Source organism: Acomys russatus, chromosome 24 (genome assembly GCF_903995435.1).
Source record: "Acomys russatus chromosome 24, mAcoRus1.1, whole genome shotgun sequence".
Classification (NCBI taxonomy): domain Eukaryota; kingdom Metazoa; phylum Chordata; class Mammalia; order Rodentia; family Muridae; genus Acomys; species Acomys russatus.
Window position 1 is genome coordinate 27,273,427 of NC_067160.1, and position 23,332 is coordinate 27,296,758.

At 40.9% G+C, this 23,332-nt stretch overlaps 1 protein-coding gene across 1 annotated transcript in view; it reads left to right on the forward strand.

Moving 5' to 3' along the window:
- Positions 1 to 23,332, forward strand: part of Ccdc148 (coiled-coil domain containing 148) — a 169,314-nt gene that overhangs the window by 110,030 nt on the left and 35,952 nt on the right. The window contains exon 10 of the mRNA XM_051166767.1: positions 3,499 to 3,617. Coding sequence (XP_051022724.1) covers positions 3,499 to 3,617 — 119 coding nt within the window. The remainder of the gene's footprint in view (positions 1 to 3,498; positions 3,618 to 23,332) is intronic.

Genomic DNA, 23,332 nt, shown 5'->3' on the forward strand with positions numbered 1-23,332 from the left:
CCATCTAGTAAAGCCACTCAAACTATTCTGAATCATCATTGTACTTATTTCTTTCTTAGGGATTGACAGAATATGTAATAACCTGTTCACTCATTTATTTCCTTATTGTGTCTCCCCTCTACTAAGTCCCAATGCTGTGGTAATTGCTATAAATACTATATCCCAAGTAAGTGGTATATGGCTTCAAGCATGCCCTTAATAAATATTTAACAAACAAATGAATGTCAAAGGCAATACTATTTTAAAATATATATATATAAAGGTTAGTAGAATCAAACATACAGAAATACCAATTATTGATAAACTAGGAATTGAAATGGTTGTTTGATTTGATCCCCTGTAAGTTACCGGTGAAGGTAACAAGTTTGCTTGGATCATTACTGATATATTTGGATCTACTAGTTATCTAGAATTGCTCTGCATTTCCCTGTTGCTTGGAAAATTCCTCCTATTCAGAAGGCAGAGGTAGGGGCATTGTGAGTGAGGACTAATATGGGAGCTGTAACAGTGGGACCCAGTGAATAGTCTCAGCTGCCTTAATGAGAAAGAACCTTGAATGTCATGTTGCTACCATCTTGGTGGTTTCAATAAAAGTCTTAATTTCTTTTTTTCTTTCTTTTTTTTTTTTTTAAACCGGAGAGCTATGTGTTTAATTGTACTGCAGAGAAGAAAGAAACACAAAGAGAATGGGGCTGGAATGATGAGAAGGACAGATGGGGGAATAGGGAGATTTAAGAATGGAGAGCTGCCCTGGGTAAGGGTCTCTCTGGGTCTCTAGAACATATACTTATGACCACCGAAGGAAGGACAGCTCTCCTTGCTGGATGTTAATGAAGGTTGGAGCTTTTGTATCCCCTGTGAAAAGTGAGGAAGCAGAGGTAGGTATGTAGGGAACCTGTCTTGGAATGTTGTTGAGAAGCTGGGAGCTATTGACCAGGAACTAATTTTAAAAAGGTAATTGTCACTGCGGGTCTTGGTGAGGTCATGGGCTTGGTACCTGTTCATACAATTCTATCATTGGTCCATGGTCATTAAGTACATGCTATGCTCTAGAAGACACTCACAGCTGCCCAGATTAGCAAATCACATGTTTTGCAATCCAGTGGCAAAGAGAGAGGATTTACTAATTACTAAAGCATCATTTTGAGGCCAAATAAACAGTGTCCTGAGCCAGAGCCCAGAGGATGAAGATGGAGAGGGGCCAATTCTGCTCAAAGAGTCCATTGCTATATAATTTAAGATTTTAGCAGTAGAACACTAATGAAAATCAAATCCTGAAGGAAGAGGCAATTTTTTTGGAAGAAGTCTTGAAAACACAAGAATAACATGATGAAAGGAAGTTTAGATGGTTAGAGGTAGCTTTGAGGAGTTTGTGACTCAGGTGTCTGAATTCTTGACAGGACCTGGGGATGACCTGGAAGTCTACATGTAGCACTGACAAGACCAGGCAAAGGGTGCTATATTCAGACAATCCAAACATGGGAAATGGTAGGGGTTATGTGTGAGAAAGATTGATAGTGTTCTTAACGTCATGGTTAATAACAATGAAAGTTCAACGCACTCCCCAGAATGCCTCACCAGAGAGTGAGCATGCCTTTTCCTGTGAGTTTCAGTGACAGCAAGGAAGAGGTGCTCTGAAGTCTGAAGCTGAGAGGAACCTTTCAGATGGTGGCACTGGGGTTTCCCAGGGCTTAAACACTGTGAATGACTGCACTGAGAAGGAGGAGGAGGAAGAGAGGAGAGGTGGGAAGAGAGAGGGCAGGTGGAAGAGAAGAAAGAAGAGAGGCATGGAGGGAAGAAAGGAGGAAGGGAGGGAAGGGGAGCCGCATACTCTTTGATCTGCACACCAAGAGATGGCAGGTGAGAGGCTCGCAGCAGCCTGGCCACAGAAGCAGCTCTGCTCCTCCAGCGCCAATGCTAAGAAGAGTAAGCACATGCTACTGGGCTGGTAGGACCCAGCAGAAAGTTCTCTTTCATTTCATGTCTGTGCTTTTTTAAAGCTTGGGTTTGAAGTAACATCACCATCTTGAAAAATGAAAGACATATTTATTGCAAAAAGCCCCTATAAGATAATACAGAAAAGTATAAAGATGTCTTATACCCCAGTGGAGACAATCTAATTATCCTGCCTGGTGCTTAGAGATTCCTGCACTTATCACGAGAACTATGCTTTTTCTCCACCCCTGCAGCCACACTTGGTTTACTAAGATTTGTTAGTCTGTCTCTCTCTCTCTCCCTCTCACCATCTTTGTTGTTGGAACCTTCCTGGTTTCTTTTTTGTTTGTTTGTTTGTTTTTCAAGACAGGGTTTCTCTGTGTAGCCTTGGCTGTCCTGGACTCACTTTGCAGACCAGGCTGGCCTTGAAGTCACAGAGAACTGCCTGCTTCTGCCTCCCCAGTGCAGGGATTAGAGGCATGTGCTACCACACTCGTCTCTTTCCTGGTTTCTTTCTGTTCTCCTTAAACCCTGACTTGAGTCATATGGAGTGCTATTACCTTACACAATGTTTTAAGCCTTGAGCTGCTGGTTTCTCTCGGCTGCAACATCATTGCTCTGGCTGTGGCCTGGGAACTTCAGTTGCCTCTCGAGAGGCTCCCAGGGATCAGAGACCATGCTGCTAGGGACAGCCAGGAAACCACTCAGCTTTTCCTATCCAAACTTCCAGAAGAGGAAGTGCCACACTGGAGGTGTCACCACTGAGGTACCTCTCTATCTAGCAAGACTCGGTGTCTCGAGCCAGCAGCATGGCAGCACAGAGCAGTAGAAAGGTTCTATTAATTTGAGTTGCCTAAGCACACTGTGGAACTCTGAGATGGTTCCAGCCCCCTGGAAATGACACTTATTTGCTTCCACTGAGAGAAGTAAAGCAGGCCTGGGAAGAACAGTGCTTTCCACCTTTGTGGGCCTGATAAGCACGACCTTTATTTTACCACATAGGTCGAGGCTACTCTTTACCACAGCCTTGTTAATTCGTGCTTTCCCTCCTTCCTCCCACCATCTCCTGCCACTAACCTGGGAGCATAAAGCTTTCAACATCCTGCTGTCCATTAGCATAAATAAACCCATGCTTTTAAGGTAAAAATAGTTGTAATGCTATATTTGTTAAAGACTGCATTACCATAAACGGATAAAAATACTCCTGGGTAACAGGTAGGCCATATTCTTCCAAGGCAGTAGCAAGCTTTTATTGTGGTTCCCTGAAAGTCGATTATTTCAGCCATGATTAAGACCTAGGTCTCAGCACACATTACATTTCCACTTCAGAGGCAGTTAAACCAGGAGCTTTCCAGAGACTCGTACCCCTGTGTTTTAATTAATTAATTTATTTTTTCTATTGCCAATATTTTATAGGCCATTCCGAAACACAACACCACCAACAAAAAAGATGAAATGCCATTGCAATCCGAGCTTTGCTATGTGAGGACCTGGATAATGCTGTTGCCCCTCCCCCGTTTGATCAGTTGTTAATTTAAATCTGGTGTGATATTTATACGATAGATAAGAAAATACTGGGCTAAGCAACAGCAGAAGTGGGAAGAGATGGCAGCGAGAGATCTCCAGCGCTTAGAAGAACTGAAGAAGTTAATGGCCGAACAGTCAGTGAAAGACAGAGAAAGGTAAGGGCGAGATTTTAGGCCGTAGGAGTGAGCTGGGAAAGCATCTCCTCTAATGTGTTAGAATAAGCAACATCAGAGCGAGGATCTCTCACGCCCAACGTTGCCATTCAATATTTATGTCTATAAACGGATACAATGATTTCTATAATATAATTCCTACTCTCACTTTTGTACTTAAGCCTCCACTTTTCCTTCTGTTCCTTCATAGCTTCCTCCTTAAAGATCTCACAGAGGATTTTGTGGCAACTGATTGCCCACTGTGTGCAAGAAGTGATACTGGTGGCTGCTGTGACTTAATTATTTGACCCAGGAGGAGGAAGCCATTATTTTAATAAGAAAGGGGTCCACTGACTATGGCTGGCACTGAGGAGGACAAGCCACAATTACACAGAACTGTGTGGATGTTCCAATGAACTCACTAAGCTCATATATGAAAATATGCCCTAGAATTTCCTACAATTGTGTTACTGCAGAGCTGGGAAGGACACTGTAGATAATGAGCTCGGTCTTCTTATTTTTATGGATACACCAAGAGATTAAAACAGTGTTTTTAAAGATTACTGTATCGGGGCCCAAGAGAAAACAGTAAAAAATCATAGTAATATGAAAAGGAAAAAAATCTGAAAATAAAGAGCTACATTCTCTTACAGAAAAGCCCTGTTACATAAAGGGGTCGGGAGGACTTTAGGGAGTTCTCTAGGGCTGAAGGAGAGCAGTTATGAAGAGAAAAGTTAGACCCTGTCTCTGGGCTTGCAGCTACTCCTTGTCCCATCCATCTCTGGGTGAACATCACATTATTTTCCGGGCATCTCAGCATTTTAGAGTTTAGTAAGGAAGCAAGAACACAGCAAAGCCTGAATTCAAGGTCAGGAGGTCAGACAACCAAAAAAAGAAAACTGTAGCAAGAAAAGCCAAGGCACAAGTGGCTACCATAGGACAGGCCATTCCACGGCTCAGACAGAGGTCAGTGAGAGCCCCCAAATAGCTGTGTACCAATGGACAATGCAAAGGCAGTGGCTGGCTGGGCGATTTAAGCTCTCCGAGGAACAGAAAGAGCCACAGGAACTTAGAGGAGTGTGAAAAGCAGAGCAGATGTGGAGTCCCAGCGTTGGGGACATGCTTCTAATAGAAAATCTCTCATAGCAGGGAGCTTCTCTGATTACAGAACCATTTTCAGTCTTTTGCTTCCTGTCCTAGTAATTATCAAGATTAGCTGATTCAGAGCTTCAGTTGAAAAGAAGAAAAAGAAAATCAGATTAGTGTGTATTACATAACAGGAAAAAAATAGCCATAGTACAGCATAGCAAGAAGACTAAGGGGCAGGAGCCATAGCTCAGGATTTTATTCTTGACTCAGCTTTGAACAGCGTATGACCTTGGAAAGGTCAGTTGTTTACCTCCCATAAAGCTCCGTCTTGTCCACCGGAAACCATCTGAAGGTGAAAAGCTGGTCACTTTTAAGAGTTTGTGATATATATTCAACTCCTTTGATGAAATAATGCAGTTTTAAATAATTGTGAAGCCGATCTTTGCATGCCAAAGATAAATCAACTGATGAAGGGCTTTCAAATATCGTGATATATCCAAGCTATAATTCTCTGGGGGGACATGATGCTGTGCAGGCTGGGGATATAGCCACTGGAAGAAGGCTTGCAGAGCATTTGCAGGGCCTTAGGCTCAGTCCTAAGTACCGCATCTCAGCACTTGAGATGGGGGCAGGAGGATCAGAAGTTCAAGGTCATCCTTAGATACATAGCAAGTTCAAGGCCAGCCTAGGATAGGTTACTGTGTCTAAAAAAAGAAAGAAAGAAAGAAAGGAAGGAAGAAAGAAAGGAAAGAAAAAGTATTGTAGATAAAAATGTAATTCTCATTCTGTACTTTGAGATGTAGTCTTCTGGGCAAAAAGCTTTCACTCTGGCATTACCAGAAGCTCTATTCATCTGGCACTAAAAAATTTGGTAGATAGGCTAAAGAATTTTTTCTCTAATAATATAATACAATAAAAAGCATGTTTTATATCTTAAGCTAATGCACTTTTAAAATATCAGATTAAGGAGGCCTAAAATATTAGCTTCCAGATTTACTTCATGGTAGACAGATGTGGCCTTGAGAGTTTGAAAACTCAGCTCACTTACTTATTTCTGTTTTGACTACGGAAGACTAAGGTCCATGAAAACAGCACGTTCATCACAAAACCTGATGGGTGGGTAATATGCGACTTTCATTTTGGGGTTAAAATGGTTACATTTTGGGAGGTTTCATGTGACTTGACATACTAAATAGGCAGTCACTGCCACACCTCGCTTTCTTCAAATTATTTTGCCAAAGTTTTCACTAGCCTTTCTAAATTCCCAATACCCCATTTTCTACATGTTCTTGAGAGTGAGAGAGAAGACTCCAGAAGTGAGCTGTTGCCATTTGAGCCTTGTCTTTTCTATCTATATGAGTTTGGGTAAGCTCATGTCTTTGTGCCTTAGTTGTTCATGTGTACAATGAATATATAAATAGTATCTACTTCAGAGGATTAAAAGTATCAAATAGCTATTGCGTGTAGCTCACTGCCTAGAACATAGTAAGAGCAGGAGACCTGGTGGCACTCAGAGGAAGGACAGCAGGCTACCAAGAAGAGACTTGATACCCTATGAGCATATACAGGGGGAGGTAATCCCCCTCAGGAACAGTCATAGGGGAGGGGAATAATGGGAAAATGGGAGGGAGGGAAGAATGGGAGGATACAAGGGATGGGATAACCATTGAGATGTAACAAGATTAAATTAATAAAAAAATTAAAAAAAGAGAGGTTTCCACAGACTGACTTTGTCATGACAAGATGCTTCTAATGCAGTTTTGTCAAAATATTTGAATTTTAAAATATTTTTAGAACATATAGTAATGAAGCCATTTTTTATATAAAATGAAACCATTTATATTAAAGCAACCTGCTCCTTGATCCCTGTCCTCAGGCGACAACTTATCTGGAACTCCTTGCTATTATCAGCTGTTTAACACAACTCCACGCAGATCATCTATATATATACCCAGACAAAAATCAAGTGTGAGAACACCAAGCCAGCCTTCAGTGTACTGCAAAACGTGGTGCCATTGTGTTGGTCAGCTAGAGCTATTGTGAAAAACTGTGTTCCCGGGAGGTTTGAAAGTCTGGGACTTATTCTTAGTTCTGGGGGGTGGAAATGCCCGATGGGACAGGGTTCTAATGAGGACGCCTTCTCTGGCCTTCAGAAAGCAGCCCTCTCAGGGAGACTCATTGAGCTCGGAGAGACAAGTTCTCTAGTGTCTTTCCCTATCTGGGCACTGATACCCTTGTAAAAGGCTTCGCCCTTCCCCAGGGCCACTGAGAACGAAGGGCTGCACATAGGAATTTGAGACAGACACATTCAACTAACTAACCATCTGGAAGAAAACAAAACATACTCGTCTTCCTGCGGATTGTCTGTTAACTTGCCTATGTTTGGTTGCTTCTATAAAATAATATCACGGGAGCGATTAGAAAAGATGCCCTCGTCTGGCAGGAAGTGTATGCAGCCCCTGCTGCAGAAGGACAGACAACCCAGGAGAAGTGTCTCCTCCTGAGCTATGGCACACAGCTTGGCAAACAAAGGCACACCAGAAGCAAGCTTCAAAATGATCCATGGTAATCCTCAAACCAACCAAACAAAACCCCCAAACCAAAACCAAAACCCACAAAATTACCTAAGCTTTAAAAAAATAGAATATGATATTTATACCGCTTCTAAAAAATTAGCCATGTAGCCATCTGTAACTTATATTCATGAGTTATGTGAACTTACTCTGACTTCCTCCCCCCTCCCCTAATTTGATGGCTAACTATCTCAGAACCAATTAATAGTGATTCACCCTTCTCCATTTGATTGGGTATGCCACTCTTATTATATATCACATTTCTAATTATATTTATATATCCATATGGACTCTTAATTAGATGAAATAAAAGCTGATCTCTATTTATGCTCCTGCATGGACACCATGCTGTTCAGTCAGTCTCTTGTGCTGTCTAGTAGGGCAAGTATTCTCCTCAAAAAAATAACTACTCTCATGCCACTTCTTTTTACAAATTCTCTTGACTTTGCATTAAAATGGTGTTAAGGAAAACTGAAATATAGACAAGATTTGATTTCCAAACTTAGAAAGATGTGGCCAAAATAGTTGTCTGGTCATTTTCTTCTTTCAGGTTCCCATAGATGTTTCCAGTGAAAGGTTGGAAAATATTTTGATTGAGATAGAAACTTGTGATCAAGAAGGTAATTTCAAGTTCCTTTTAGGTGAGGGGAAAAAAAGTCTGCCTTAAAATAGCAGCAGGTGAGGGGCAGAGATACAAAGTCTAGGATATTCATGAGGTACTGAAATTAATTAATGTTGGTAATTCATGTCATTAAAGAGAAAGCAGAGAAAGAAAAATGATCCTGAATATAGTTGAAGGATTTTGTTATTGTTTTAATATTTTTGTTCCTTATTTGACAACTTCATTCCTCTGTATAAGTTGCCTTCATCATACCAACCCCAAACTTTGTCTTCTCACTCCCTGCTCCCCAATATGTGCTCTTTATGTATCTGTATGTGTATCTCTCTCTTTTTAAACACAGATACATATTTTTTAAACATTTAACTGAAGAGCAACTTATGTATCACAAAAGCCTTCTGTTTTAAATGTATACCTCAGTGGTCTTCAGTAAGTTTATAGAGTTGTAGCACCATGGTGACAGTCAGCCCCTTAATAATTTTTATCACATCTATTGGCAATGAAGCGGCTACTTCTAAATGGAGGGTTGGGTGGGATAAGTGACTGATATGAGTTTTGGGGGAGAGGGCAGTTTTGTAACTTTATTTGACATTCATCAAGTTAGCTCTCATCCACATGGACGGTGGTCCATAGAGTCCATACGTTTTCTGGACAAACATACATGAATACAATATGGAATATTCCTTATTCCTTTGTCCCAGATGGCTTTATTGATCCTAATATCAATGTGCACCTCTGGAGTCCCCATCTCCTTTATGGCAAATTTCCGGATATCTTTGCATGTTTAAGGGGCATGTTTCTTTAAGACTACTCCGTGGATATGCTTGTGAATGTTGATGGTGCGTTCTCATGTCACTTCCTCAGTGATGGTAGAATAGCCTTGCTTCTTGCTATCCTTTGTGTGTGTGTTTATGAGAGAGAGAGAGAGCCATTCTGCTGAGCCCAAGTGGAAGAGGCCAGGGATTGTCAGTTGTGTCTTCTGACTCTCCTAATTACCTCAATGTCCAGGGTGTAAAACAATGATGTATGTGCAATCATAGCATTCTGGTATCTAAATAAAAACATGAAAACAAACATGTGGAATTGGTTTTTAGAATATATTCCATTTAATTCAATTACTACCTCAAATGGTGTGGTTTTGATACATCACCAATATAAAAAAAAATCACTAATGAGGTGTTTTTACAGCCTTTTTCTCAAGTGTTTAACATCTTAGGTGCATTTAACACTTAAACTCAAATCAGTATGTTTCAGCTGCAGAATAGCCTCTGTCATCAGTGACTGGAATGGAAAATGGCAGCCTCCTGGTGGAGGGGTTGACTGCAGACTTCCTCCCTTAGAGAACTGGCATTCGACTTGGTACACACTTTGAACCTTGCTTTTGTTTGCTCATCCTTCTGCATCTTCAGGGTCTTCACTGCCCATGCCATGATGCCCTTTGTGTCTATTGTCTCTAGTAATGTGGAGCCTGTTGGTGATAAACCCAGTCTCACTTACCCTCAAGGTACCCACATCTATTACCCCTGTCCATACACAGATATTACCTGTGGTCCTGACAGTCCCCTCTTGAGCGAGTTCTTACTTCTTCCAGCCCCAGGTTTTTGCAGAAACTGGTTTGTTCTTCTAATAAGACTGTTTTTAAACCATGAAAAATAAATGCTTTCCCAGGCTCTTTAGACAACTTATACCCCATCCCTATGGCATATAGGGATGTACATGCTAAATGCAGGGATTCCCTGAAGTCACTTTATTCTAGATAAGTGGGGAAGAGGTCTTGTGCTGTTGGGCTTTCCATACTTGCCTCAGCATTTTCATTCAGCACCACCAACCTAGCTAGTTCACTAAGGAGCAGAATGTGGTAGAACTGGCAGGGAAACTGTTCGCCATTCTTTTTACAGCAGTGTTCTGACTGATGGGAAATGTTTCCACAATAAAATCAATGCATGAGGTTAACATTTTCAAAATGTTTACTATCTATTTAAAGAGAAAATACCTCAGGATTCACTGGCCACACACATTGCTAGCAAGAGCCCCATTCCTCTTGCCTCATTTTCCTTGAATGCACCAAACCCTTTGTCTTTTAGGGACTCCCCCAGCTGCCACGAATCTTATAAGACCCCAGCTTTTCTTGGCTCTTTTCCTTCAGACACCCCAAACCGACTGCTTTCCTCAGACTCCCCACCACCTAGTAGCTAGCAAGAGCCCTGTTCCCCATAAAGTACCCAAGCTCACCACCTTTCCAGGACTCCTCTCCTACTTTGCAGGACTCATGTCACTCAGTTTTCAGGTAGCGCCCTCCCTCTCTCCTCTTCAGGTACTCAATCCCCACTATCCCAGGACTTGCTCCACCCTCTTGTGTTGCAGGTGGAGACAAAATCATCCTGTCCCTCTGACAGTCTAAGCTCAATATCTGAGGACCTATATATCCATTGCCTGCTCACTCTGCAGAGGGAGCCATTACCTACCCTGCCTCATAGCACCTCATCCACACCATCTGAAAGCCTATGCTGGACTTGTGTCAATTGTCTACATCATCGAGGGACCTGCACCCATTGTCTACTCACTCTGCAGAGAGAGTCCTCGCCTGCTCTGCCCTCCAGCACCTCATCTACACTATCAGAAAGTCCCTGCTCTCAGAAGCTATGTCTTCCCCTAGCTGAGCTAGAGTCAACCCAGAGGTGCCATTTGTGAATCAGAACAGAGTGGCTGCAGCCCAAGTTTCAAGCATCTCCTAGCTGATCCAAAACCAACCAAGTAAAGGTAACAGCAGACACAGATCCAAACTCCCACTTGATACAGGTGAACTAGAAACACTTATCAAAAGACTCAGCCAACGGACTAAGTACAGGTGCCCAAATCTTATCACAAAGCAAGGAGCTGGAGAGATGGCTTAGAGGTTAGGAGCACTGACTGTTTTTCCAGAGATCCTGAGTTCAATTCCCAGCAACCACAGGGTGGCTCACAGCCATCTATGATGTGATCTGATGCCCTCTTCTGGTCTGCGGGTGCGCTTGCAGGCAGAACACTGTATCATAATAAATAAATAAATATTTAAAAAAAGACATGCAATACAAAAACAAACAACAAAACCAACAAAAAACACAAACCAACCAACCAACCACTACCAACACCACCAACAAACACAAACGAGACCATTCATCTCTCAGATCAGCAGCTCTATAATTGTGAGAACAGCTTAGAGGAAGCTGAGGACATAGGATGCAAATGAACAATTACAAACACAGCGCAAGGGAGTGAGCATGAGTGAATGCCTGGGTGAACTTGAAGAGGACAGGAAGAAAATCCTGACTGAAGCCCAAGAAAACAAAATACGAAGAACAGCCAAATGAAATAAGGAGGGAAACTCAGGATATGGAAATAAAATTCAAAAGAGAGATAGAAATGCTAACGGAAACCCAAGGTGAAAAATGAAAAATGCAGCTGGAAGTGAAAAATTCAACAAGTCTAATAAAAAGATCAGTGGGAATATCAGAGGACAGCCTCACCAGCGGAACAGATCACATGAAAAATAGGGAGACAGGGCCTGGAGACATGGTCAAGAATCAGGTCATTCAATGGAAGAAAATGATGCAATTTTTTTCCTGCATGCATGGACTATGCAGGGTCTATGAGACATTGTGAAAATATCAATGCTATGAATTTGGAGAAGAAACTCAGGTCAAAGGCATAGAAAATAAATGTTTGCAGCAAAATCATAGGAAAAAAAAATCCAAATCTAAAAAAGAAGTGTTCATCTGGGTACAAGAGGCATGGAGAATACCTAATAGAATCAGAAAGAAACTCTTCATGCAATATTATTAATAACACTAAATATACAAAACAATGGAAGGGCATTGGAAGCTATAAGAAAAGACACCTGAGTCATATGTAAGGCTGGCCCATCTGAATAACAGATTATATCTCAATTAAAAACTTTAGTTAAAATCCAGAAGCTTTTAAAGTGTGGAGCAATGTGTTTCAAATTCTGACACATTGCAGAGACCATTCAATAGCACTTTACCTGGCAAAACTATCTGTCTAAGTGAAGGAGAAAGAAAACCTTTTTCTGTGATAAATAGGCTGAAGAAACACCAAGCCAGTCCTACAGAGAATATAAATAAAGGATACTTCAGTTTGAAGGGAAAGATGATCACATATTAGAAGTTATAAGAAAAAAAAAAAACAAGCTATACCAGGATAGGTGTTATACAAAGTAAGCAAATAATGCAAATAAAAATGAGATTAATTAATACACATCTCTCAATAATCACCTTGAATATTAGTGGCCTCAATTCTACCATCAAAAGACACAGGGTAGCCAGTTTGATTAGGAAACAGCATCTTTTTGTTGTCCGCAAAAGATACACGTCACCTTCAAGGATAGACAGTAACTTAGAGTGAGAAGTAAGAAAATAGTGCCATAGTCACTGTTACTATTCTAATATCTGACAGAACAGACCTCAAGCCAAAACTAACTAACTAGAAGAGATAAAGAGGGAACAATCCCCCACACGGACATTGCAATTCTGAACACACACACACACACACACACACACACACACACACACACACACACGACTCAGGGGCACCAATATTCATGGAAGATACCACTTGCCCTTAAACCCAAAATACTAATAGTAGGTGATTTCAGTAGCCCACTTTCACTAGTGCACAGATTCCAAACAAACAATAAAAAGGGAAATGCTGTCATAGACCGAACGCACCTAGACAGATATGTACAGAATATTGTACCCAAACATGACAGATTATTCTCAGCAACTTCTCTAAAATAGTCCACACACTGGATCACAAGGGAACTACCATCAAATTTAGGAAAATGAATTACGTCTGACTATGGGGGAATGAAGCCTCAAATCAGTGGTTTAAAAAAAAAAAAAAAAAAGGAGATTAACCAAGACACTGTGGAATGACAAATGGGTCCTTCAACATATGAAGAAGGAAAAATTTTAAATCTTGGAAGAAAATGAAGCATAACATCCAAAAGGCTCTGAGATAGAATAAAAGCAGCACTAAAAGAGGCATAGGCGCTCACAGCAAAAGTCAGAAAGAACCCAGGCGACAGGGGACACTGAAAGAGTGCGGGGACACATGAACAAAACAAATCCCAAAATGGTAGATGTGAAGAATGACCAGGGTCAGGGTGGAAATGAATGTGAGATAGAAGCCTCAAGAATCAATGAAACAAAGAGTTGGTACTTTGGAAAAGAGAAATGATTGATAAACCCTTATCCTAACTGACCAAATGAGAGAGATGACCCAAATTAAGACAATTAGAAATGAACAGGGAGACGTTCCACATATGCCAATATTTAGTCACGAGAACATCCTTTAAAGACCTGCATTCCACTAAGTTGGAACGCCCAAAAGAAACACATGAATTTCTATCTGCCGCTGACCCACAAAGTTAAACCAAGATGAGATTGATAGTTTACCAGATCTGTTACAAACAAGGAAATTGAAGCTGTAATTTTAAAGAAAAATAACTCTTCTTGAACTCCTTTCTCTTGTAGCTATCATATAATTTCCTTTTTAATATTTTTTCCAATTGTTTTTATGATGAGAAATGTAATTTTTAAAGTAAATTCATTTTCTGTGTGTCTGTAGGTGTGCACATGTGCACATGTGTGGAAGCCAGAGAATGATTTATAGGCGTTGGGTCTCTCTTCCCAACACATGGGTTCTGGGATTTGTGCTAGGTCATCAGGCTTGCTGGCAGGCTCCTTTACCCACTGAGCCATCCTCCTGGTGAATGTAATTTCGACCTTCTGTTTATTTATTTTCATTGCTGTTTCTTATGATTTCATAAATAACATGCCTTTCTTATCTTTCCCCCCTTTGCAGTAATTTTATGTATTAATTTTTAACTGTATATTTATATGGTAATTAAAAGAATTTCCAGAAGCAGGTTTACTTAGCCAAACAGCTCCTCTGGGTGTCGTTGCATAAACAGAAACTGAAGCAGAGCAAGACAACAAATGGACAGTGGGATTCTAAGAAGTTTATCAGCTAGGGCGCTGTCAGCAGAGCAGTGCTTCTTCAGTCTGCAACATCCCAATCACCTGGGGGCTCCTGAGAGTCCCTGAGCTCCTGCTGGACCCAAAGCAACTGAACCAACAACGCTCTGTTTTCAGTGTGGTATGCGCAGGTGAAAACGCAGGAGCATGCATATTCATGTAGAGGCCAGAGGGCAACCTTGTTGTTCCTGAGGCATTCTATGCATTTCCTCCTGCTGTTTTTTTTTTTGGGGGGGGGGGTACGGGGTGGTTACAGGGTCTCACTGCCTAGAGCTCCCCAGTAGGGTAGGATGGCTGGCCAGTGGGCTCCCAGGATCTGCCTGCCTGCCTTCTCAGCACTGGGGTTGCCAATGCGCACCACTGTGCCTGACGTTTTTTAGGTGGCTTCTGAGAATTGCACTCAATCCTCACACTTGCAAGGCAAGCATTTCCGTAACTCAGATCTCTCCCCAGCCCCAAATCAATAATTCTGAGAGGATTTTTGACACCAGTATTAAAAAGGAGCCTTGGAGCATATAGTAGTTACTTTTCTATTGCTACGATAAAACACTATGACCAAAGCAACTTGGGGTTTATTTGTTTATTCTAAACGTTGGTTTAGAAGGGTTGATTTGGACTTATGGATCCAGAAGGTTCGAGTCTATGATGTGGAGCAAAGGCTTCCGGCAGCAGGCTTGAGGGCTGGAGCAGAAGTGGCGGGCTCACACACAGCTGAAACTAAAGTAGGCAACAGAGGGAGTAATCAGGATTGGTGGCGGTCTTTAAACTTTCAAAGCTCACCTCCAGCGATCCACATTTTCCAACAAAAGCATACCTCCTAAGCCTTCCCAAACAGTGCCACCAGCTAGGGACCAAGCACTCAAATGCCGGAGACTATGGAGAGCAATTTTTGCCGAACTATCACATGTGGGATTCTGAAGTCAAATAAGGAATTCTGTCCACACTTTTAGTACAGACCCTAAATTATCTACTGAGCTCTTTTCTTCTAACATTAAAAAATTATGTGTGCATATGCAGTCATATGTGAATGCATATGCTGGGACGGGTCAGAAGAGACTATCAGATCCTCTGGAGCTGGAGTTGCGTTGGGAACTGAACTTCCGTCCTCTGCAAGAACAAGTGCCCTTAACCACCAAGCCATTTCTTCACAGGCTCTATTGCAGTGCTTGTCAACCTGTGGGTCGCAAGCCCCATGAGGGTAGGATGACAGATATTTACATTACAACTTACAGCAGGAGCAAAATTACAGTTATGAAGCAGTGAGGAAGTAAGTTTATACTTGCAGGTCACCACAAGATGGGGAACTGTATTAGAGGCTCACAGAATTAGGAAGGGTGAGAACCATTGCCCTACTGGGACCTCAAGGAGATCCTGCTATGTGTACATCCTGGGATACTAAGGATGTCTCTTATAGAAACTTTAGGCACTATAGATAATTTAGGCAAGGTATTTCAAACTCTCAATTCTAAAGATTCGCTTTTAGCACATGTGTTTCATGCTTTTTTTCTAAGTACTCAAATGTGTCTGTGTGTCTGTCTTTCTGTGTTGTGTATAAGTGTTTAAAAATGTTGCTTTCTATAGTTTGGAAAACAGTTGTTAGTCACCCCACTTCCATTCCCCAAACAACATTTTCCTGTGTCATAAGACAGAAAATATTTGAAGCCCAAGATGTTGGTGACCATTTGGGAAGAAAGAGCTCAGCAGCAGCTGTAGTCCTAACATTAAATTGGCTTTGCTAATCCAGCGTGTGTTTTGGGGTGCTTGCCAACACCAGGGAATTGACAGTTGTTGCATTTTCTAAGTAGGAAAAAAGCAGATGTTTATCTTTATATTCTACACGTCTTTTTTACAATGTGCACCTTTTGGCACGTGATATTAGATGGCATTGAGAGCCATGTCTGTACACCTTAAAGAATATGTGTTGCAGACTGGCTTAGCCTAAAATTGATGTCTGTATGTTTTTGCTTCTCAGCAAGAGATTTCCCCAAATTAGTGGAAATGCTCTTGTTCATTAAATCTCTGTCAAGCAAATTCCCACTCTAAGTGAATGTGCCAAGTGATGGCAACTGGGGATCTCTGGGAACCAGTAAACAAGCTATCTGCCTTGCCATTAAAATGAATGTCAGAAATGCTTTGCAAATTAGCATTAGTTTAGAAGACTCACATCACTCCTTGGCTTTGGGTTATTTAACTAGTTAATGAAGTCTGAAAGAGGCCTCATTGGTAGCTAACACTGAGGTAATTTGGAAAAGATGGTGGAGGTGGTGGTGGTGGAGGTGTAGTTGCTGGTGGTGATGATGGTAGATGAGGTGATGGTGGTGATGGTGGTGATGGTGGTGATGGTGGTGATAGTGGTGGTAGTGGTGGTGATGGTGGTGATGGTGGTGATGGTGGTGGTGATACAATTTCTTATAAATTGCCTATCAGGATAAGGTCACCACTCATGACCTATGTTCAAATGTTCAGGCATTCCAGCAAGAACACAGATTAACTCAGTTTACTGTAGTAGACGCAGAGTGTAGCTTAGCCTGATTGACGGAAAGACACTAAGACATTTATGAACACAGTTAAGTTCAGCCATTCTAATGGGAAAAATCAAGCAAGCTAGAGCCGGTGGGCAGATGGAGCACCAGCTGGGAGAGATGGCACAGCTGAGGGTCATTCTAAAGGTCTGAGGCCAGGACTTATTTTGTAATATATGCAAGTCCAGATGCTTCCGTGGTTCCTTTCAAACCACAGGCAACTGAAGAGTCTTTTATTTAGTCAATTGTACTGCTTTGACTTTATTATTCACAACTTTGACTATTTTAGAATTCATAGTCATTAAAAAGGCAGCTGAGTTTCTACATCAAGACAAGCTGACCTACTCGTTACAGTAACTTGTTCAGACCATAAAGTGGAATATTACTTGGCACATGTTTGCTAGTGGGGAGGTGATATTCTGAAGTGCTTTATAATGTGTTTTACAGTAAGTGAGCATTGCTGCATTTCCTCCATTGTTTTTGCTTGACACGGATGCATCAATCTATGGCCACAGATACTCTCATTTCAAACAGGACATCTAGGTGAAGTGGTAATTTGGAAAGTAATTTATTCTAAATTCTTTGTCCAGAAACAACAAAACACTTGAGACAGTCTTCTTCTACATCCAGGATGGCCTCAAACTTGCTGTCCTCCTGCCTCATCTTCTAAAGCACTAGGTAAACAACCGTGCCCCAGCACTTCTAGCACAAAACATTTAAAAAATCTTTTTATTAATTCTTTGAGAATTTCATACAATGTTTTGATCATATCCATTCCCCTTCCCCAACTCCTTCCCACCTCCCCTCACCCCCCCCCATCCCTCCCCACCCACTCGACTTCATGGTCACCCTCCCCTCCACCACCCAACCCAATGAGTCCAGTTTGTGTTAGTCTTCTACTGAGCATGGATTCTGCCCTGCAGTGTGGAAGATAACACCAGGTTTCACACTATTAAAGAAAACCAACTCTCCCAGCACCAAGAGAATGTCAGTAGCTCCTCAGGTCGGGGTGGGATGTTAACAGCATAGACACTTTTACCTTGGTTCATAATTTGTGATACAGATATTTGAAAGTTTCTCTTTGTGCTCTGCTTATTTTGAAACTGTATTTTCCTCCTCTCATTCAACATTAACACCAATATAAAGATGAAGTCTAGGATGTGTTAAGTGAGGTGTAATGGCCCACTCTAAGGGTAAACATCATCATACCATGGCAGTCTTGGACTGGATAAAAATGAGCAAGTGAGCAGAACACTAGCCTTGTGCCCTCTCTGCTTCTTGAGTGTGAAGTCAATGTGACCAGTTATCTCACACTTCTTCCACAACAGCTTCCCCCACCTCGATGGGCTAAACCCTCAAACTGTGAAGCAAAACAAGCCTGTCCTCAAAGAATATACATTCTACTCAACTGGGCCATGGAAGTTTCTCAAAAATAGACCATATCCCAGGACACAAAACCAATCTAAACAAATACAGGAAGTTTGAAATAACTCCATATATCCTGTCTAACCACAATGCAACAAAGCTGGAAATCAACCACAAAAGAATCTCTAGAAATCATATAAACTCATTCTGCTGGATAATTTTATGTCAACCTGACACAAGCTGAAGTCGTCTGAGTGGATGGAACCTCAGTTATGAAGATGTCTCTGTAAGATTAGTTGTGCTCACTCCTGCAGTGCATTTTCTTAACTAGAATCCTAGTGCATGGTAGGTGGTGCCATCCCTGGGCTGGTGGCAAGCAGGCTGAGCAAGGCAGAGGGAGCAAGCCACCAGGCAGCACTCCTCAGTGGCCTTTGCCCCGGCTCCTTCCTCCAGGTTTCAGCCTGGCTTGAGCTCCTGTCCTGACTCCCTTTGATGATGAACTGTGACGTGGAAGTGTAAACTAAATAAACCGTTTCCTCCCCAACTTGCTTTTTGGTCATGCCGTTTCATCACAGCAATAGAACCCCTGACTAAGACACTTAAGATTAAACAATTCATTAATGAATGATGAATAGGTCAAAGAAAAAGTCAAAAAGGAATATTTAGAAAATCCCAGATAGAAATTAAAATGAAAGCACAACACACCAACACCTCTGAGACACATTGAAAGCAGTCCGAAGAGAGAAATTAATAGCTCTATACTTCTACATTAAAATTCAGAAAGAACACAAATTCTGTAGGTATCTGTTAGGTCCATTTGATCTATGATGCCATTTAATTCTGATGTCTCTGTTTAGTTTGTGTGTAGATCATCTGCCTGTTGGAGAAAGCGGGATATTGAAAACACCTATTGATACCGAGTCAGGGTTAATCTCTGTCTTGAAGTCCAGTCGTTGGCTTCTTATGAAATTGGATGCACCAGAAGTGGTGCATATACATTTAGGATTGTAATGTCTTCTTGGTTGGTTGTTTTTTTGGTCAGAATGAAGCATCTTCCTTTATCTCTTCTGATTAATTTTGGTTTGAAGTCTATTTTGTCAGATATTGATGTAGAAACACCTGCTGTTTCCCAGGTTCATTTGCTTGAAATACTTTTTGTTTTTTAAGTCTAAGGTTTTACCTATTTTTGAAGGTAGGATTAAGTCTCTTGTAGAAAATAGAAAAATAGATTTTACTTTTAAAATCCATTTAGCTAGCCTGTGGTTTTGTTGGGGAATTGAAGTTATTGATATTTAAAATTACAATTGAAAAGTGTATATGTTTCATTTATTTGGTTTTTTTCTTTGTAAGTCTTGGCTATTCTCCCTTCAGTGTAAACTGTTGCTTCTAGGGCCCAATATGTAATTATTTAATAAGTGAAATATCATACCTTGCAAAGAAGCTATGAATGTGCTGCACATCAGAGGGTTTTTACAAATAAACATGAAAGTTTTGACATGCTCAAGAGAACATTCAGGTCACCCAGAATACACCAGAACACTAGGGATGCCACTGTGCCCTATGTCCTCCTGTCTGTCTGTCTGTCTGTCAACTACTGCACTGTCCCTGTCATTATGTTTTGCCTCACATCAGACTTAGAGCATCATGGCCAGACTGAAGCCCCAGGAGCCATAAACCAAAAATAAACATGTCTTCCATGAAAGTTGATTATCTGGGGGATTTTATTACAGTGACAAACCACTGACTGACATAGTTAGGAACTGTCGTCGGAAGTAATGTATAGCCCCTCCTATGATGTATGACGTCTTCAAAGCAAGGTAACCTCAGGGAAGCTGGACCTTCTCCATGATGCCGCAGGGTTGCACGGCTCATTTTCCATCCAGGATGGTAGAAACTGTGGCTTTCATGGCATAGCCTTAAAAGTCTTATAGTGTCACTTCTATGTATCCACTGGCAACATAGTTAAGAAGCTCTTTAAATATAAAGGAAGGAGATTCTGGACCAAAGGTTCGAAATGTGGTAGATCAAATAATTTGTGATCATTTTTTTAAAAATCACCATAGGGTCCTTGGCCTGTGCACTTTTAATATACTTTAAAAAATCATTTGTTAAACTTTCAACTCCAATAAATTCTGTGAGAGTAGATTTGTATCTGTCTTTGTCCCCGTGCTTTTCTGTCTGTCATGGCACAGGGAGCCCACTCTCAATAGTTGGGGATGGGAAAGACATCTTGTTTAGAGATTAGGTTTCGAGCTCTCTGACTCTGTGTAAATCTCTGTATTTGTTCTTACCTGTTGCAAGAGGAAGCTTCTCTGATGATGGCTGAGCAAGACGTTGATCTATGGGAATAGCAGGACATCATTAGAACTCATTTTATTGATACATTCTTTTAGAAGAACAGTAGTATTTGGTCTTACCCTAGGTACTTGGGATATCTAGTCTCAGGTTCTTTGTTACTCAAGTAGTGTTGGTTGTAGATGTCATCTTGTGGAGTGGGCCTTAAATTAAATCAGATATTGGTTGGTTATTCCCACAAGTGGTATGTTGTTTTAAATGAAAAATCCCAATCATTCTATTTTACCAGTAAAGACGCTAGTGAAGAAGCTTCTTTCCCAGTAAAGAAGCCAGATGCTGGGGTGGAACCTGTTAGCTCAAAGAGGCAGAGAAAGCACCCAGCTGACCTTCCTACTTAGCTGATGTTCCAGAAGTAAAAAAGGCCCCAAAGACTCATTAGCTCAGCTGACAGCCCAGGAGAAAAAGGTCCAAATACCCAAGACCGAAGACTTACTAGATCAAAGCCAAAGACCAAGGAGCTGAAGAGCTCAAAAACTAAAGAGCTCCTTCTGCTTCTACACACTATCTTAAATACCTGTCAATTCAAAGTCCCTCCTACTCTTTAATCCCTGTCAAATGGTTTCTTGCTCCACCTCTTGACCTAGGGCTGGCTGAACCACGCCTTAGTCACCTGTTTACAATAAACAGAAAATTCGTGGATTAAAGGTGTGTGTTGGGGGTCAACCGTGTCAAACAAAGGACAGGTTTTTACAATTCACAATCTCAGGGATCACAATTGGATCAAATATCCTGATACAGTGTTATTCCACCTTTTCACTGTCATACTTTGCAGGCAGGATACTATTGTTTATAAAAGGGCTTATAGCTGGGTTAATGTTTATGTTTCTCCTTTGGTAGGATGCAGAGTAACTTCCTGTAGCAAGGATGCTAGTATAGGGTGAAGACTCTATGTAGGCACTGACTTGACGTCTCTATATTCATGAGTTGTAGAGGCGTTATACTCAGCAATAAGGCCTTATTCTCAGTTCATAGAGAGCTATCTATAGTATTGGCTGGTGTGTTTGGGGATTCCCATGGGACTACTTTGGCCAACAACTCAATTAGAACCCATTCCTGTACTGGAAGCTGCATCTGGTGACAAGAGATGGCCAACTGAGGCTCTGTTTCTCCCATTATTTGGTGATTTTATCATCTTTACCCACACACCCACCCACACATACACCCCCCCATACTCCCACATGTACACACACATGTGTGTGTGTGTATACATATATATACTCCGACCCCCCTCAAAGTCCCAAATTCTATAGGTGTGTGGTTCTACAGATTGTATCATTTCCCTGATGGCTAAGGATGTTGAACATTTTTTTTTTGTTTCTTGGCCATTTGAGGTTCCTCTTTTAAGAATTCTATTTAGATCTGCACCCTATTTTTAATTGGGTTATTGTTTTCTTTTTAAGATATTATTTATTTATTTTATGTATATGCGTGCTCTGTCTGCAGGTAAACCTGCATGCCAGAAGAGGGCATCAGATCCCAGTGTAGATGACTGTGAGTCACCAAGTGGTTGCTGGGAATTGAACTTAGGGCCTCAGGAAGAGCAGGCAGTGCTCTTAACCATTGAGCAAGCCCAGGTTAATGTTTTCTTGATATCTAGTTTTTTTAGTTCTTTATATATTTTGAGTATTAGTTCTCTATCAGGTGTAGAGTTGGTAAACATCTTTCCCCATATGGTAGCCCACCACTTTGTCTGATGGATGGTGTCTTTAGCTGTACAGAAGCTTCTCAGTTTCCTGAGGCCCCATTTATTAATAGTTGATCTTGGTGCCTGTGCCAATGGTGTTCTTTTCAGAAAGTCTTTTCCTATTCCAAGGAGTTTAAAGGCATTCCCCACTTTCTCTTCCATCAAGTTCACTGTACCTGGTTCTTTGTTAAGGTTTTAGATCAGCAGTTCTCAACCTGTGGGTCACAAACCCTTTGGGGCTGAACAATCCACTCACAGACCATCAGAAACACAGATATTTACATTATGATTCATAGCAGTGGCAAAATTACAGTTATGAAGTAACAAAGAAATAATTTTATGGTTGGGGACACTACAACATGAGAAACTACACCAAAGGGTCACAGCCATTAGGGAGGTTGATAATCACTGTTTTAGATTCACTTGGAGTTTGCTTTTGTTCAGGGTGGTAAGTATACATATGTTTGGATTCTTCTACATGCAGCCATCTAGTTTGATAAGCACCATTTATTGAATATACTGTTTTTTCTCTTGTGTGTATTTCTGGCCTTTTAACAATCAAACCTCAGATGTTCATAGGTGTGTGAATTTATGTGTGGATCATTCATAGATGTGTAGGTTTATGCCTGGCCCATCAGTTCTATTCTATTGATTAGCGTATCTATTTTATAGCCAAACCATGATGCTTATAGTGCTATAGCCCTCTAGTACAACTTGAGGTCAGGAATTGTGATACCTCCCGAACATCCTTTATTATTCACAATTGTTTTAGCTATCCTAATTTTGTGTGTGTGTGTGTTTCAATATGAAGCTGAAAATTATCTTCTTAAAATCTGTGAAGAACTGTGTTGGAATTTTGATGGGAATTGCATTGAATCTGTAGATTTGGTAGGATGGTCATCATTTTTACTATATTAATTCTACTGATCTGAAAGCATGGGAAATCCTTCCATCTTTGATATCTTTCTTAATTTCTTTTGTTAGTGTCTTAAAGTTTTTATCATCCAAGTCTCTCGCTTGCTTGCTTAGAATTATCTCAAAATATTTTATATCAAAGGCTATTGTGAAAGGTATTGCTTTCCTGATTTCTTTCTCAGATCATTTTTTATTTGTACATAGGGCTACTGTTTTGTGAGTTAAATTTGCATCCAGCTACTTTGCTGAAAGTGGTTGCTCTGGCTAAAACTCCAAGTACTATATTAAATAGATATGGGAAGAGTGGATAATCTGTCTTGTTCCTGATTTTAGTGTAATTGTTTTGAGTTTCTTTCCATTTAATTTGATGTTAGCTATGGCTTTGTAAACTGTTTTTATTACGTTGAGCTATGTCTCTTCTATTCCCAATTTCTCTAGGACTTTTATGATGGAGGGATCTTGGATGTGTTAAAGTCCTTTTCTGCACCTAATGAGATAATCCTCTGACTCTTACCTTTTAGTTTGTTTATATGGTGGATTATATTTATTCATTTACATTTG